The following is a 17,319-nucleotide window of genomic DNA, read 5'->3' as shown; positions in this document are numbered from 1 at the left end:
AAGACATAGAATAGACCGGGATAGTTTGGGCTACCGATTTGATTAACACATCCTTTCCACAAGCTGAAAGGCACTTGCTCATCCACCCTTTCACCTTGTCCCAGGTATCTGTCACTCGATGATTCATTTGGTACCTAGTTTGAATTAGATATAGATAGACGAACGTGCGTAAGCTAGATTGTTATGCATTGGGCATTTGGGCAAATGGGCCTAGTTTGCTGCCGCTGTCTGTAGGTTATTTTTTTATTGTAGACTTTACGGATGTTATGGGCTGGGTTCGGTCCCTGCACGCACACACTCCGATCGGCTCCCCGTCAAAAAAAGGGGAAAACTCCGACCGGCTTCGCTCCAAAAGAAAAGAAAAAAGAAAAAGAAAAACGCACGCCGCCCGGCTTTCCTTCGCCCGCTCGTCTGCCCCTCCGACGCCGGAGCTCCGCGCTCCCACCCGCCGGCCGCTCTCCGCCCCTCTGCAGGTCCTCCACCACCCGTCCCGTCCCTTCCTTACTCTCCTCCCGCGAGGCCCCGTCCCCGCCCCGCCTTCTCCTCTCCTCGCCGCCGTCGACTGGACGACGCCAGCTCGCCGCCGTCCGCGAAGGCGACGACCGGCAGCAGCGGTCCGAATCGAGGAGCGAGGGCCCTCTCAGGTGATCTTCCCTCTCTCAAGTGTCGTGCCCCATGCCTCTGGTTAGCTCCCCGATTTGGACGATCTCGCGGTTTGATGCGTGCTGCGATTTATTTGGGGATGGATCTGGGATGATGGATTTACCGTCGCTCGTGCCATGCTAGCAAATCTTATGTAGGCATTTTGGATTCATGTCAAGTGTATGCCAAGTGAATGAACATTAGCCTCATAAGTAGTATATGATTATGCTCATATTCCGTAAGAAATTTAGATTCTCTGGGCAGTTAAAGTTTTTGGCCTTTGGAACGCTTATTCCAAACCATAGGCCCATAGCCCTGTTACTTGTTCCAACTTTGGTAGTTATGTAGTTTGCTTCTTTTTGTGTGGACTATAGCTACATTGGGACGTTCTGTTAGTGGATTAGTGGATGGTTTTGATGTTAGTTATTTCACTTCATTGAGCAGAATGGATGTCATCTATAAGTTGCGAACATCATGTGTAATAGTACTTTTTCATTCCCCGTTTTCCCCTATACTCTGCTACAGTCGCTGTTTATCAATATGCTATCTAATTACCCACATATGCATGCTTCTTTGTGTTAAGAATAATATCTTTTTGATCTATTCGTGAAATATGAAGGTGTTGAGTGGGCCAAATGGCACAGATTCCAAACCTCGATAACGCCGCGCTCAATCTTACTGCCCTGAGGTCTCTTATTCTGATCTTACTCACTTCCTGTGTCTTCCTCTAAATCTTGACTTGTGTTCTTAATCTGTTTTAACCCTGGCATCCAGGGAGCAGTCACAGAAGGAACTTCTCAGCATAATCAAGAGTGTGCGTTTCTCCTCCTGCACTCCCTGTCGCCATCTTATGTACTTTTGTTGACATTGAAGACTTTGCATTCCTTGTGTATCAGATTAGGGGGAAGAAGTGTCTGGTCATTGATCCGAAGCTTGCGGGTACCCTCTCGCTGATCCTGCAGACCTCGGTGCTAAAGGTTTGGTGATAGACTCTGGTTTTGCTGCCAATAAGCGATACATTTCATGTCCCTAACTAATATCTTAATACATAATTTGAACTTTGGGGATGTGCCATGAATATTCCTTCAAATACCTTTCATACATAAACAAAAGAGTAAAGCCACGTTGCAGTTACTTTCTTTATTTCAACTTGGATAGCTCAGACATGTTTTTTTTATGTTGATTAGGAATATGGCACGGAGCTGCGGATCCTCTCTGCTGACCCTCTTCAGACGGAATGCCCCAAAGTGGTGTATCTTGTTCGCTCCCAGCTGAACTTCATGAAATTTGTGGCTAATCAAATTAAGAATGACGAATCCAAAGGGCTCCAGAGGGAATACCACCTCTATTTTGTACCACGCCGTATAGTTGCCTGTGAGAAGGTATTTTGGTTTCTGTATATTTTATTTCCATTAATGTACATGCATGTTCTATTATTGTGTTTGGACTTATAATTCTAGTATGGTAGAATAATTTGTGAGACTCATGCGAAATTCAATAATTATAGACCTCATTACAATAAGAGATGACTCAAACACAATCACCATTGTCCTGTATGGATGTCATGTGTGTACTGTGGAATTGAGTGATCTCATACATTACTACTGCACAGAAAGAATGGAATTCCATCTTGTATGGGTGAAATCTGCACTAGCAGATATCATAATTATAGTTATGCTTTATTTGACTAGATTTTAGAAGTTTGGCAAGACGGAATCAGTCCTTCAGAGTATTCCCATTTCCCGAGTGTATTCCTGTAGTTCTTAGCCCAACAGGTTTATTAGACATGATGCCAATGAATACGACCTTATGTACTAAAATGTTGACATGGCAGGTATTAACTGAACACGTGTTCTTTTCATTGCTGATGATAGGCCTGAAATGTTTTTCCAATCTGAACACCATAAATCTTTGCATTATTTCTTCCCAAATACAGTTTTATCCATACCAGTGACATATACAGTAGTTACCGTAGGATGGAACTTTTGTTACAGATTATTCATATGAATATTTCTTTACAATCTGAATGAGCTTCTCAAGGATTTCAGCTTGCCTGCTGCTTCTGTTATATAAAGCTGATACCCTTTTACTTTAGTTCGTGGCCCATTGGCTGTGTTGTTTTGACAATTAAAATTGAGAAGCTTTAGCTATGCATTTACACGAAGTCATAATGCTGGCTATGATCTTCTAGCGTCTAAACTAGCGATAACATATTTCAATTTCTCTTGAACTTCGTCACCATTGTTTGGTATTTATAAAGGAGTATCGAATTTGACTAGCCAGAAGAGGATTCAGGAATGCTAACTATCTTTATGTATAGTAAAATTAATAAATTCTAACCTATCTTTTGTAATCTCCCCTGAATTGTCATGTATCTGCAATGCTAATGACCAAGCATCTGATTATGGATGGCACAGACAATTGTAAATCATAACTCAATATAGATTTTTTCCGAGTTGTAATATTCGTTGAGGAATAAATAAATGTTGACAAATTGGCAAATACATCATTCATAGCCCGTACATACTTTTCAGGTGCCAAAAAGTTATACTGTCCTGTTGTTTTGATGATTGGTAGACATTTTCCTTGTTATAGTAGTAATCTTATTAGTTTTTCTTCCCCTTAACTCGCGGATGCCCAAACACATGCTTAGCTATTGTTCTCAGAATTTTGTGAGCTAGGAGCCTAGGACACATGAATCCAGGAATCCACTCCATAAATTTCTCTTTGCACTAAGGCATCTTCAATTTAATTCTCTTTTTTTCTTGCTGACACAGATTCTGGAGGAAGAGAAAGTTCATCAAAAGTTGACAATCGGAGAGTATCCCTTGTATCTAGTTCCTTTGGACGAGGATGTCCTTTCTTTGGAGCTTGACTATTCCTTGCAGGTACAGCTACATAATTGGTGTAGCATGTTTTTCTAACATTTTATTAGTCTCATTGGAGCATTTATGATTTTCAGGAATGCCTTATTGAAGGAGATACAAGTTCTGTCTGGCATGTTGCAAAAGCTATCCATAAGTTAGAGGTATGTATGTATGTCTTCCCTTCCTGTGTTTGGAATGTTTTGTATTTGAAATAGTGATTACTCCATTTGTGATTCATTAGTTTATGGCTGAAATATTGTTATGGATAGACTAAGTTACGATCGACCACTATACTTGACGTTTGCATATTACTTACCAACTCTGCATCTGCAATCTCACAAGTTTTTTGACACAATCTTTCGTTCACCAGAAAGTCTTTCACCCTATTTCAATGTGGGAAACTGGCTTCCATCAAATTCATAAAGTGTTGCTCTTACGCATATAATGTTTCTTTTCCAGTTTGCCTTCGGGGTTATCCCCAATATTAGAGCCAAGGGTGTAGCATCAACCAAAGCTGCAGAATTGCTGAACCATATGCAACTCGAAGACCCGGTCAGCATGGATAATGTAATGCCATTTGATTTCAACCTTTCATGACTCAGATCTCTAAATTCAGCTGATTGCCTAATTTTTACTTTGTGGTGCTTTTAGATGGGGATTCCAGAGATAGACACCGTTATTTTGCTAGATAGAGAGGTAATTTTCTGTTGTACACTTTGTGATCATTTCTTGCTTTTCTCAGCTTATATGAACCTTTTTACTATTTTTTAAGTGATCAAAGTTTTGTATAAATTATAGTGATCTTAGGTGTGAATGTGTGATATATTTTCTTTTGATGTCTTCTGCTTTTCTGGAATTCATCTTTTATTCATTCAGGTGGATATGGTGACACCAATGTGCTCTCAGCTAACGTATGAAGGTCTATTAGACGAGGTAGGCCATGAAGTTTTTGATACTGGCATTACTTATAAGTCACAAGTGTTTGAACTATTAGCTTTCTCTGTTGAATCTTGATTGATAACATGTGAACGTATGACTCTCCGAGCTAGCATGTTCCTGGCTTTCTAGTATTGCTTTCTCTTAAGTTGGGGTTGATGTGAAACACCACACAGTTTGTGTTCCTTGCCAGTCAAAATAAGACATTTTTATTGCCGCTTCTGTCTTTGTTGTGGCTCCTCCACCAGATCATGCGTGCAGCAGTGTAGGCCTTGTAATGAATTCAACAGTATGTATGTTGTGAACCACAGTACACAACGGGGTAAACACCGCCGGGAGGGTGTTCGAATGGAGTCAGCCTGATTGGGGAAGCGATTAGATCATAGGTGGGAGATACATTTGGGAAGGAATAGATTGATTTCTCATTGTTTGGACGGGAATCAGACCTGGCTGCTGGTATATACTAACAAATAACAAACTCAATCTCTATTTGATAACTATCTACTCTATGCATAACTGTGCGATAGCTATCTACACTAGCTGATACATACGGCTGTTGCCATCCACCCTAGTGTCGCAGCCGTCCGGCTGTAGTCCCAAGGTCCACACCTCCCTAATCTCTACCAATGATGTGTAGTAAATTTTAAAAACCATAGAGTTGCAGATGGAAATCACAGGATGCCACCAAAGGCCACCTAAAACTCTGGTTCTTACTTGGTAATGTTTCCTTGAGCCTTCATGTTTGCTACCCTAGTTCCAAAATAGATGTCATTTTAAAGTGTATGCAGTCAAACTGCTGTGAATTTGACATTTTAGACTGGCCTTTGTTGGTGGATTTCTGTATCAAATGATTTTTGGAATAATGTGGTCAAAGGTGTATACTGAACTGTTGCCAGAAACATCTACCCTGGATGGAGGGGGTCATACACATTGTTGTCCTAATCGAATGACTGATTTGTCATTTAATATTGGTCTATCCAGATGGCTACTGGAGTTGAGCTGCATGCAGAATGTCGTATCCTGACTGAACTAACTGTGATAATATCTTGCTTTTAAGTAATGTCCACCTTGCTTTGGATTGTTGTCTTGAACAGGAGATGTGAAATGCAGGTAGACAGTATCCCTGTTTACTCTTTTACCCTCCTAGTTTGCTAGGTTATGTGCATTGCAATGGTAGCAGTGATCATACTAGTTTTATTGTGTTAGAACGAGCAGGGTGCAATGATATTTTGGTAAATGGTGAACTCGTTAATCTTAGACCAAGTGGAAACGCCTATGCAGCTGCATACTTATACTCGTCTTTGCAGCAGGGTGTTGCTTAAGATTTTAGCTCATTGGCTAGGTCGGTCTCGGTTTTATCAGTATTGTTTGTATGATTCTGGAGTAACATTAACTCAGGTGTATCCGCTGCATGAATGGCAGTGGTGTGATGTTTATTGCCTAAATCAATGCAACCAAAATGAACTGAATTTCTACCATCCTGCCACTGCATTTCCATTACGAATCTAAATTTAAAGTAGCTTTGAATGAATCGTGTGATTATGTTTTATTCGACAGATGTTGGAAATTCATAATGGATCTGTGGAAGTTGACGCCAGCATTATGGGTGCTCAACAAGATGGAAAAAAGGTCAAGGTTCCACTCAATTCAAGGTAAACTATCCTTAGTATGTACTATCTGGAAAACAAACAATGGACATTGTTATAACGATGTGGCGTGTAACAATTTTGTGTGTGCAAGAATTGTTGCTTTGCTGTTTGGAAGCTTCCTCTATATGTGTATATTATTGCCATTGACATCCCACAATATTGGTTTTAATTTTGTAGTGCATTTCTGAAGACTCAGATTTTGCATATGTACAAATACATTTTCGAACCTTCTTAGATTGCAAGTTATGTGTGTGCAATGCTCCTATGTACATAAGCATGCATGGATTTGGAGCTATAAATTTATGTCGCTGATCTCTTTTCAGTGATAAGTTGTACAAGGAGATTCGAGACCTCAACTTGCATGTTGTAGTTCAGGTTCACTCCACTGGCTTTACCTCTTGTATATCTTGTGTGAATGAGCTTTGCACTAATGTTGTTGTTCTGGTTGTTATGCAAGCGGCCATAAATAATATCGTGTTCTGGTCATTGCAAATTGTTTTGACTGCAGGTCGTCCGCCAAAAGGCAACGTCTATTCAGCAAGATTATGCAGAAGTAAAATCAACGAATGTAAGTGTAAGAACTAAAGAGTTTTGCATCATGTTGTGTATTCTTGGTATGTATTATCTTTTAATATCTGTCATGAATGTCGACTAGGTCCACCCAGGTTAGGTCCATGTGGTCCGTGACTCTTATAACTTTAACTATGCTGAATACAATACAATGCATATAGCTGTGATAACTTCTCTTCCCCGAAAGCTAGCATGATATTAAGAGCGAAGCAACCCCTAGCCCATCCACCATGCTAACCTCTTTGCGTGCGGTCTGCCACCTCCGCGTGTGCCCCCACCAGAGTTATTCATCCACGATCAGTTCCCACCTTGGTTCACTATGGGCATCTACTTTGCGTGTTTCAGTATTTGAGATTCTAAGGTGGATTACATGTCGTCGTATTTTCTATTTTCAATTCAGCTCCAGCATCATGCTTACTCCTGCTTAGTGACTCGTTAGATCTGGTATAGCGGTCATAGGTGTTAGTGTGCCTCCCTTCTTATGGTGCCTGAAAATGCTATAGCATAGTTCAATCACCGGTGCCTGGAGTCAATTGCCTTCAGTATGTGTCTCATGTATACGATGGTGTTAATATGCTGACTAGGATGGATAGGCTTATCTAGAATCCTTCACAATACTGTTGAATAAAAAGGTTCCGAATATGATGTTAGTGTATAAGGAGCACCATCTTCAGCTGATTTTCTTTGAGAAATTTGACTGAATCCCTGTTTGTATAAATAACCACTTTATGATTGATTTTTTTGACATACTGGGCTGACATGGAATTGTTTTGTTATATAGGGTCATAGTTTGAGAGTTCATCTTAGTCAGTCTATATTTTTGATCTTACCCTCTTTTTGGCAAGATCAAAGTTTGAATTCTTTGTAATAAACAATGTAGTAAGGTTGTTGGTTATATGCATCTTAGGATGCAGAGGTCAGGGGTAATAAAAGCTTCCATTTTCTAACTTTTTTTTAGAGTTAGACATCATTTTTGTTGTTGGTGTTTGCATTGACAGGTTGCTGTCGCTGCAGTTATTTTGAAATATGGTTAATGATTCTGTCCGTTATCATATTCAGAACAAGAGTCCGTATCCATTTCGAACGATATGTTTTCGTAGTGTAAATATGATTACATTGGCATGAATTGAACTATCTGATGTGACAGTTTTGAAGAAGAAAAAGGACCACTAAGCGTGTACAATATGAAAATATTGTACTGTTAACTTCAGAATCATATATTGCCCGTTTGGCAGCTCTTTCATCTTCACTCGATATATTTTTGATGTGGAAATTCAGAGAACACGTCTCGCGTGTACTTCACATAATGTTTGGTCAAAATTTGAACTGTTCGATTTGGATATTCGGAGGACATGTCTCACGTATACTTGATGGAATGATTTGTCAAAATTTGAATTGTTGTATTGGGAGATGCTGCTGGCTTTTGATGTTACATTTGGGGTAAGGAGTGATGAACACAAGTGTTAGGATAAAATTATAAGTTTGTCCCTTTTTATGAGAACTACATACTTTGGATATCCCACTAGGGAATTTGCTGTTTAGCATCCAAAGTATCTGCATGTGTATTCCAGTTGGTTTCTTTGTTGCTTGAATGGAAGTTATCTAAATATTTTTCATAAACAGACACAGTCGGTTTCTGAGCTGAAGGATTTTGTGAAGAGGTTACACTCGCTACCGGAGATAGCTGTGAGTTACTTAAATACCTAAGTTTGTTTACCTCTGCTTCCACTAATTATGACACATTGTATGATTCAGAGGCATGTTAACTTGGCACAACATTTGCAATCATTTGCGGCAAAACCCGCATTTCATGCCCGAGTAGAGATTGAGCAAATAATACTGGAGGCGCAGACCTATGAAACGTGAGTTTGTTTTAGAAACTTCTCAGTTTTCTTTGAGTTACTTTCTGTGCATTTGTTATAGTTTATTCCTCCCTCGCAATTCAATGCTTCTTGAGTTCTACTCCTTCCGTCCCATAATATAAGATCTTAGTACATCCAATATACTCATATATTGGATGTACTAAGATCTTATATTATGGGACAGAGGGAGTATTATTTATTAACGCTTTATTTTCTTTATGCTTGCTTCTATTGAATAATCAATTTTGCACCCTGAAGTTTCAGGCTGGTCACTTTAACTCCCTTAGCTTCCTAACCATGTATTCTACCATCTAAACTTTTGGATCAGATCAAATAACCTCTTATTGTCGGGTGTTGCGGTGATTTTGCCATGTGGCTTTGCATGGATATTTCTAGCTGCTTAGCAAGCTGTATAATGGAAAGAGGGGCAATTCTCTTACTTGCCACTGTGGAAGCTTCTATGTTCGCTATATGTGTTATGATGGCAGCATTGACTGCTCAGCTGGGTTGAAAAAGAGTAGTATTCTTGAGACGAGAGACACAAACTTTGGACTTGACTAATTAAAACACAACGCCTCCCTTTTTTTTCGTGAAAACGCAAAGGACCCGCAAAGGTCCTTTGCGTTTCTTTTCATTGAAAAGGTAGAAGTTCAGCCGCAATCCTCCGAGGAGGTGCGGGGTGCAAAAAGATGAAAGAAAATTAGTGAACATCCTAGGTTGAGGGCAGAACAACCCTGCCCTTGAGCACTAGCCTCTGGAGGGATGATGTCTCCCGCACCTGCTCCCTGCCCCCTCCCTCTAGCCTATCCTAGCCCTCCAACCTTGCCGCCGTCGACCCCCGCCGACAGCCCTCCCCTCCTCCCAGCCCCCTTCCCCGCCATGTTGCCCTTGGTGCTGACTTCGTTGACCGTCGAGCAACCCCATTCGACGACTGTGTCTCTGGTGACTGTTGGCTTGATTCGGAGAGCGAGTCCTCCACGCGCTCGTAGAGCGACGTCGCCCGCACCCCTCCAGCCACCCCAGCCGCTCTGACGCCTCAGGTCCCATGGCGGCACCCTCCCAGCTGTCTGCCAAGACTCGCCTAGGACCTCGCTCTGAGGTTCACCACGTCTCTGATGGCGCCATGGATGGCAGCAGTCACGTCGCAGGAACCGACGCTGCCATCCACGCCAGATCGCTGCGCCCAGCCCTCCCCCGCATCGCCAGCGCAACCCCTCGCCGGAGGATGTCCCAGGGTTGTGCTTTTGTTGCCTCGACCATCGCCACCGTCTGCGTGACTGCACCAACGACATCAAGTGTCGACGCTGCCTTGTCTCCGGCCACAACTCCCGCTCCTGCCCCAGGGACAGCTCCATGCTGCTCCTGGCCGCGCGAGCCTCGCTGCTCCAAAGGTCCCTCGTCGCCAGGCCGCCCCCGGCCCCCGCCTCCTCCTGCAACTCCGGTAGCGCTTGCGACCGCTGCGCGCTCCGCCGAGCTAGCACGGATCATCATGTCATGCACCGTTGAGATGGAGGAAGCGGAGGAGGTTCTCGCTCGCGCGATGGTGGCCTCCATCACCGGCACTAGACCACGTGTCTGTCGTAGATGTCACATAGGTGCTGTTCAACGCCTTCGAGCTTGTTGATGGCGACTTCACCGTCCACACCCACCACCTCGAGGACTTCTTAATCCTCTTCAGCTCCTAGCTCACCAAGAACCGCCTCGACGGTGACCACTTCATTCGCAACCCACACTTCTATCTCTCGCTTCATCCTTGGAGCGAGCTCGCCCATGCCGTCTCAAGCGAGTTTCAATACCGCGTCGAGCTCGAGCTCGAGCTCTGCGGCATCCCCGCCGAAGCATGGCACCTTTCAACGGCCGAGCACATCCTTGGAGAGAGCCGCTGGATTGAGCGTCTCCACCCCCACACGCGTTCCCGGGCAGACCTTGCCACATTTCGGCTGTCGGGGCGCTCGCACGACCCTGCTCATTTGCCGCACCGCTACTCTTGAGATTGTCGAGCAGATCACCTCCCGTGTCGGCTCTAGCGCGCCACCGTCAGGGCGCTCACGTACCCCATCTCCATTACGCTTGTCCGCGCGGAGGTTGACAGGCTTTGCCCCTTGGCACCCCCTTGACACTGACCCTGATCGCGACGGTGGCGCTAGCGCCGGCAGTGGCCTTGGCCATGGCTCTGAACCTGGACGTGCGCGATGCCGTGGCAGCAAACGCCGCCGCATCGATGCGCAGCCCACTGGACGCGTGGATGGCATGGTCATGGACGCCCTGGGCTGGTGTGCTGGAAACCGTGTTGTCCGTGCAGATGGGGTGGCTGTCGCTTCCGCATGGCCTGCCCCTCGCGTGTGGCGGTGCCACTGTCTATACCTTCTGCGAGGAAGGAGATGATGCCATGGCCGGGCTAATGCGGGCCCTGCCAATCTCGTCTTCGTGCCAGAAAAGGAAAGAGTAAAAGGAAGAAAAATCAGTCCTTGGTTGTGGACCAGGCCCCCAAAGCTGCTCGGGCAACAGGCGGTGGTCCGACAGGATCTGTGTCCATTGTTGGCGCTGGGTGGCAGTCCCACATTGGCTGCAGACCCACCCGAACCATCCAGAATTTTGAACTCGTTGTGGTCTTGCACGCATGAGGATGATTCTGCTGGGTCCAGGCTTGGCTCGTCTGATCCTAGGGCTTGTCAGGGTCTGGACGCTTTGAGCGAGATCCTAGACACCCAGCCTGAAGAGCCAGTACATCTAGCCAACAGTGATCTCTTGTCGGGACAAAGCAGTTAGCACCTGGCGCGGGGCTTGGCTCTTCCGCTGACCGGTCCGCAGGGTCCTCGAAGGACAGGGGTGCGTAGTACACCCTTGGCGCCAGTTCTCCGCCAACCCTGGGCTGCAGCTGTTGTCCACGGCCCAGCGGGCTCGCGTTGAGATCCTACAGAGGCCCTTGGCCCAATCCATACCGCCAAGGACTGTTGCTGGTCTGCCAGGCACGCTGAAGCCAGCGATTGACGACCACGCCTCCTTTCAGCCTGCTCCCAGCCGATACGCCTCACCGCCGCTCACAATGACGATGCGACGATCCAGAGGCCGTGCTGCTGCTCCCCAATCGTGGACGCTGGGTGTGTTCCTCTCAGCTGCCACCAGGAACCTAAATGCGACCCTGCCGACCCCCGGGAAGAGGCCACATTGTCCTCTGAACCTTGCTCCTCGCCGCAGCCGCTCGGCATCTGCTGCATCGCCAATCACAGCGCCACCTACAACGGAGAGAAGAGCACAGGTCCAAAGACTGTGCACGCTGGGGGATTGTAGGGACAAACCAGAACATCATGGCCGCAGAGGTGAGGGCCTATGATGGCATGTTTGCTGCGCCCATCCTGCTCGTGGTGCTCATGGCCATTGCGGCCCTTGTCGACCGTGAGTCCCAGCCTGCCTGGCCTCCCCGCCGATCGTCTCGGCAGGCGTTGACGTTGCCTGCGAGACTTGGTCATGCTTCGGCAATCTTTCCCATCGATCTAGTCCCTATGGATCACGGCCTAAAGATTGCGATTTGGAATGCGCGCGGCCTCAATGCGCGGGCGCTCGCACCTAGCTCACAGGGGAGAGGGGAGCTGTATGAGGGACACCGCTGACCGCATCACCAGCTGTGCACAGCCTTGACCCCCATGCTGCCACCTTGGGTGGGCCAAGGGGTGGGGTGGGGGGGGGGGGTACAGCACACACCACCTCCGGTGGAGCCACCTGCCGCTGCTGCACCCTTGCCAAGATACACCCGTCACTGACCACCACTAGCCATCCGGGGCAGCCCTTGGGCGACGACATGTTCGAGGGGCGCGAGAAGCTCCGTTGCTCTCGGTGGCAGCAGCGAGCGGACGAGACGAGAAAGAGGCTAGGGTCATTGGCGGAGCCATGGCTCGGCCAGCCTGGGCGGCTGCCTGGGCTCAGCTGGTGAACTCCACTGAAGCAGTAGAAGAGAGCAAGGATTCAAACTTGGTGATCCCCTGTCCTTGCCGTGATGGTCAGGTCTAAATCTGAAGAAAGGAAGCAATGAACCAATCTGCAAGCTGCAACATCCTTTGTCTTTGGGCCACTGCCATAGCTGCAACATCCTTTACTCCTCCCACATCCGCCTTACCTTGGTGCTCCTCCATGTGCAAACTGTCCAGGCTTCCTTGAGTCCTGCATGCTGGGAACTGTGGTGTCTGTGCTCAAGTTTCTGACCGCCACACAAAATGGCCCTCCATGCCACCAGCAGCTGCTCCTTGGTGGCAGACGGTGCTATTGGAACTTTGTATATCTAGTTTCTAGGAGTAGCACACATTTTATCCCTATGGCCTATCAGACTGTTCCCATGTTCTTTTTAGTTTGAAAATATAAACAATTCATGCATTCTCGCTGATTCTGCTGGGTAGTGGTATGCCTGTGCTTTGGATGAGCTATTGTATGCTGGGATGCACACGTCATAGGGTTAAACCTGTTCGGCCATGTGGTGGTGGGAGGGGAATGGAGGTGGGAACCTTTTCGGAGGTGTGAACTATCCTTTCTTGCCTTCTAAAGGGTGGAAGTTCTTCATTGATTTTCTACATGGATTTCTCGTGCTTTCTTGGGCTCAAACCTTAGCTTGTTGCTTTGTTGTGATTCCATGTGTCTGTCGGTCTAGTAACTTAGATGACTGTATGCTGTCATTTCCTGATTTACTAACATGTGAAGGGTACAAAACGGAAAAATGCTAATGGGTACTGTTTTAGCCTACCAATTGCCATACTGGTATGAAACAGCAATTTTTTTCATGTCTAATGCCAAAATAATATAGGTCCGATAGAAGATTCAATATTTGCCAGTGGCAATGGAAAGTTTCCCCAAAAATATTTTGTGCAATCCACTCCCTTGTTTTTGGCTTTTAGGATATCAAGCTGCTGTCAATCAGTTTCCTCTGATCTGTGTTGAAATATTAAACTAAGCTAACCATGCCCAGGTGTTACGAGTACATTGAGGAGATTATACAGAAGCAAGAGCCTATTGAAACTGTACTTCGCCTTCTAGTGTTATTTTCCCTTACAAATGCTGGGTTGCCGAAGAAGAATTTTGACTACTTGAGGTATTCTTATATTTCTTTATAAATCACTGTATTTCTGGGATTTCATGATACTTTGTGTTAAAACTCCATGTATATTTTCACTTTACAAATTTGCAACATACAAAATGTATGTTATAGTCTTGATTCATGTTTCTACTTTTTCTAGGCGGGAAATACTGCACAGTTATGGCTTTGAGCATATGCCCTTGTTATACAATCTGGAAAAAGCTGGCCTTGTTAAAAGGCAGGTTAGTCAAAGTAGCTTCTCTCAACTTGGTTTTCTTCTTGTTTCAGATCCTTAAGTGGCTCCTCAATGGTGTTTTATCTTGTTATTTATTCCAGTTCCTCTCGCATCAGTTTCTATAATATACTATCATGTTGTGCAGGAATCGAGGACTAATTGGCCTGTTATTAGTAGAGCTCTCCAGCTTATAGTTGATATAAAGGATCCTGAAAAGTATTAACTGCGTAAACTTCAGACTTACTTTGGCTTGTCTTTCAAGTTTCACTTATAAAACTTTATGCTGAATTAATCTCCACAAATTTTTCATCTTTCAGAAGGTGTAGTTTATTAATGTATTTTTTTGTTTATTTTCATAACTGGCTAATTATGTTCTTAAAAAGTACCCATACTGATCTGCAAATGACTTTGGCTCTAACTGATGTTTTTGGAGTCTTGAGCTGTTGTGAGATGCAAAAGAATTTTCTCATTTTTAGTTGCTTCAATAAATAAAATTTGTATGAATGAATAAAAATGCTAAATTCCATATTTCCAATGAAGGTTCATGCCATATGCTTTGTTGAAACTTGTTTGGTGTATTTTTTGTGTGTGTTTGAATATGTTGAAGTGTTGTTCATTTTCCCTCACCATGTTATGGAAAATATTCATAACACTTCTGGGAACATTCATTCTTCTGCCTGTTGTGCATTTGTTACTAAGTTTCCATACTTAACTGTGATCGCAAGTTATCTTGGTCATGATAACAACTATCACTAAAATGTTCCTGTTTTCAATCTCAGCCCTGATGATATAGCATACATCTTTGCTGGATATGCACCTCTTAGTATTCGCCTGGTTCAGCATGCAGTGAGGTCTGGATGGTAAGTATATCCAATCAGTTTATTTTAAAAAATATGTTAATGCTAGTTAGAATGTAGTTTGCATGAGAAAATATGTTTAATTTCCCTAGAGATAGATCCTTTTTGGAGAAAATAAGCTAAAAAATCAAACCGAGAACCCTGGCAAACATCTCTAGTGTGCTCTGAGTTACAGAAAGTAGGCATTATTTATGAACTTCCCTTTTTCTGCACTTTTAGCTGTAACAGAACTTTATACACGGTGAGAAATAATGGCATCCCTTCTTTGCGCCTGTATCGTTCTCTAATGATGTTCTCCACAACACGAATGAACTTCCATTTTTCTTATAAGCATACTTATTCATTCCTTATGGAATGTAGTTTTGGGGAGCTCGTTAATTACTTGTTTCGTAATACATCGTAGCAAAAGAGTTGGCAGTGCCAATTTGTTTGATTCATCTGTGTATGACTCCTCCCTTATAACAAGTCGTATCGACTTCCTTATCTATGATGTTATGTTGAGCAAGTTGTTTGCTTGAAAAAACAGTATTGAAGGGTTAGAAGCTGCCGCAGGTTAAGATGTTTTTTCCAATATCAATTTGTGTACCATTGTGCAGGCGATCTATTGAAGAACTGTTGAAATTATTGCCAGGTCCTCATATGGATTTGAAAAGAGTGAGCAAATATTGTCTATATTGAATTTCACTTTTGGGGATATCGAATGTTTTTTCTTAAGATACTGATCCAGTTTACTCATATAGGGTGTCTCAACCATTAGTTCGTCAGAATTACTACCAGGTTCCGGGTCACAACAGAGTACCGACAGGTAAATTACCTTGATGTGAACTGTTGTTGCCACATTTTATGAATACTAGAAATGGAAAGGGTCTGGTTACCCCAATCATGTTTGCTTCATAACTTGCTTGAATAATAGGTGCCAGCATTGTCTGTTGATCTGATATACCAGTTCCCATGTTATTTCATGATCTTACCGAGCAAGTATTTATCATGTGTCGAGAGTTAGACTGTCAAAATTGTGGTGTTCTCCACATGGTTTGATCCTAAGTTATATGATATGTCTGCTGTATGAGCTTAGTTCGACTTTTTTGGGCCATTAGACCTTGTGACATGTGAGGACTGAGGGTGTGTGATCATAAAGTAACAGATCTTGGAGAAGAGATTATATGTAGAGTCCAGGGGAGGACGTGAAGAGTAAAACTAGGGGGACATGAAACCAAGGTGAAAAAGACAAAGAAGATTAGTACTATTAATACTATCATTTGACATTGCATCCCCACTTTTGTCCCCTGGAGAAGCCAAGAATTGCACTGTTTTGTTAATCGAAGTTGTTTGTCGCCAGAACCGTATGACTGGTTTAACTAGATGGTTTTCCCCTATTGTGCTTGATAGCAGTGTCATCACCAAGTTTTTCTTCCCCTGGATTTGTTATAATTGTCTGTTTGTTCTAGGGTTGGTCATCGCTCCCTGGTTCTGGTTGTATTTATTGGTGGTGTAACATCTGCTGAGATTGCTGCGCTTCGATTTCTTAGTGCACAGGTATGTATGTGCAAATTGATTTCCATTTTCCTTCAGATGTGAATAGGAAATGGACTCCAAAATGCTACAAATTTGGTACATTTTGGAGTTCCAAATTTGGAAAATAAAAATGGAAAGAGTTTGCTCCAGTTCCTTTCTACTTCATCCATTGTTTTCACTATTTTTCATGTCTAGTTCTCTTTAATGTTTTCTCAAAGTGATTGTTGGGAGTCTGAGTTTGACTCTGTAGATGAGGTTTTGCTTGCAGCTCGACATTACAGTATCACACTACAGTTTATTTCAGGAAAGTCCTGCCATAGACTCGAGTTTCTTACTTGCCATGTCCTGTCTCTTGTCTACTGCAGGAAGGAATGGGCTATGACTTCCTGGTTGCAACAACAAAGGTTATCACTGGCAACACATTACTGAGACCAATTATAGCCAGCAGCAAAGAGGGAATGATTTAGTTGTCTTTTCTGTGCACACCCCTTTTTGATTGTACAAAGCAGCGCACACCCGAGCCCAAGATGGGATTTTCCTTGGTTCAGTTCTAGGCTACTTCTATTCTGCCACCGGAAATGCTATTGCTTGCGCTCTTGCGTTCATCAGCCTTGGTTTTCTCGTCAGATAGCGCATGTACATCGATATCTCCTGTACAGACACAGCCGCGCTAGTTCCTTCCTTGGTGCTGGATGGAAGTTCAGCATTATGTTTTTTCATGTATATTCTCGAAATACACACCTTCATTTCTAACTCTGTTCTGCTTTCACCTTGTACATCAAGTGGTGTGACAGGTATGTTCAGTTTTTTCTGTGCGGCAATGCCAACTCTGCGTCTGTTTTGGTTTGTGAGCGGCTCTGGGTTCGGCGAAGTGTCCGCTCTGTAAAATGGGCCTGTAGGAGATTGGTGGTGTTCTGCTCACCAAAGCTAGCTCTCTCCTCTATGCCGATTATACTTGGAAATGTAGTTGGCATAGTTTGTGAGCGGCTTGTCATCAGTTTGCAAACTATGCCAACTATGGTGAAACCTTTTGCAGTTTGCAGTTGTCTGCTCACAGGTTACTGGACAGCTACATTGGTCTGATTGATCGAATCGAGCTTGTCATGGATGCCAGAGGAAAAGGT

General features: G+C 44.1%; 1 protein-coding gene across 1 annotated transcript; it reads left to right on the top strand.

The window, feature by feature from the left end:
- The first annotated feature begins 348 nt into the window (after positions 1-348).
- Positions 349-17,041, top strand: LOC119318280 (vacuolar protein-sorting-associated protein 33 homolog). The gene is made up of 23 exons (XM_037592805.1): positions 349-644; positions 1,262-1,330; positions 1,417-1,456; positions 1,539-1,619; positions 1,830-2,024; positions 3,420-3,530; positions 3,605-3,670; positions 3,969-4,076; positions 4,161-4,205; positions 4,386-4,442; positions 6,003-6,097; positions 6,418-6,469; positions 6,603-6,662; positions 8,288-8,350; positions 8,420-8,526; positions 13,481-13,603; positions 13,749-13,830; positions 13,969-14,039; positions 14,603-14,683; positions 15,277-15,334; positions 15,421-15,485; positions 16,129-16,216; positions 16,561-17,041. Exons 2-23 carry the CDS (start codon positions 1,278-1,280, stop codon positions 16,660-16,662), a joined length of 1,803 nt encoding a protein of 600 aa, XP_037448702.1. The 5' UTR covers positions 349-644; positions 1,262-1,277; the 3' UTR covers positions 16,663-17,041.
- The last annotated feature ends 278 nt before the right edge of the window (positions 17,042-17,319 follow it).

This window comes from Triticum dicoccoides, chromosome 6A, assembly GCF_002162155.2.
Source record: "Triticum dicoccoides isolate Atlit2015 ecotype Zavitan chromosome 6A, WEW_v2.0, whole genome shotgun sequence".
Lineage (NCBI taxonomy): Eukaryota > Viridiplantae > Streptophyta > Magnoliopsida > Poales > Poaceae > Triticum > Triticum dicoccoides.
The sequence above is the reverse complement of the archived record's forward strand: the minus strand, read 5'-3'. Positions and strand labels throughout refer to the sequence as shown.

Coding starts and splice junctions, on each gene's coding strand:
- LOC119318280 (XM_037592805.1), top strand. CDS start 1,278: ATGGCACAGATTCCAAACCTCGATAACGCCGCGCTCAATCTTACTGCC. Junction 4,443..6,002: donor ATGAAGGTCTATTAGACGAG/GTAGGCCATGAA, acceptor TTTATTCGACAG/ATGTTGGAAATTCATAATGG. Junction 6,663..8,287: donor CAGAAGTAAAATCAACGAAT/GTAAGTGTAAGA, acceptor TTTCATAAACAG/ACACAGTCGGTTTCTGAGCT.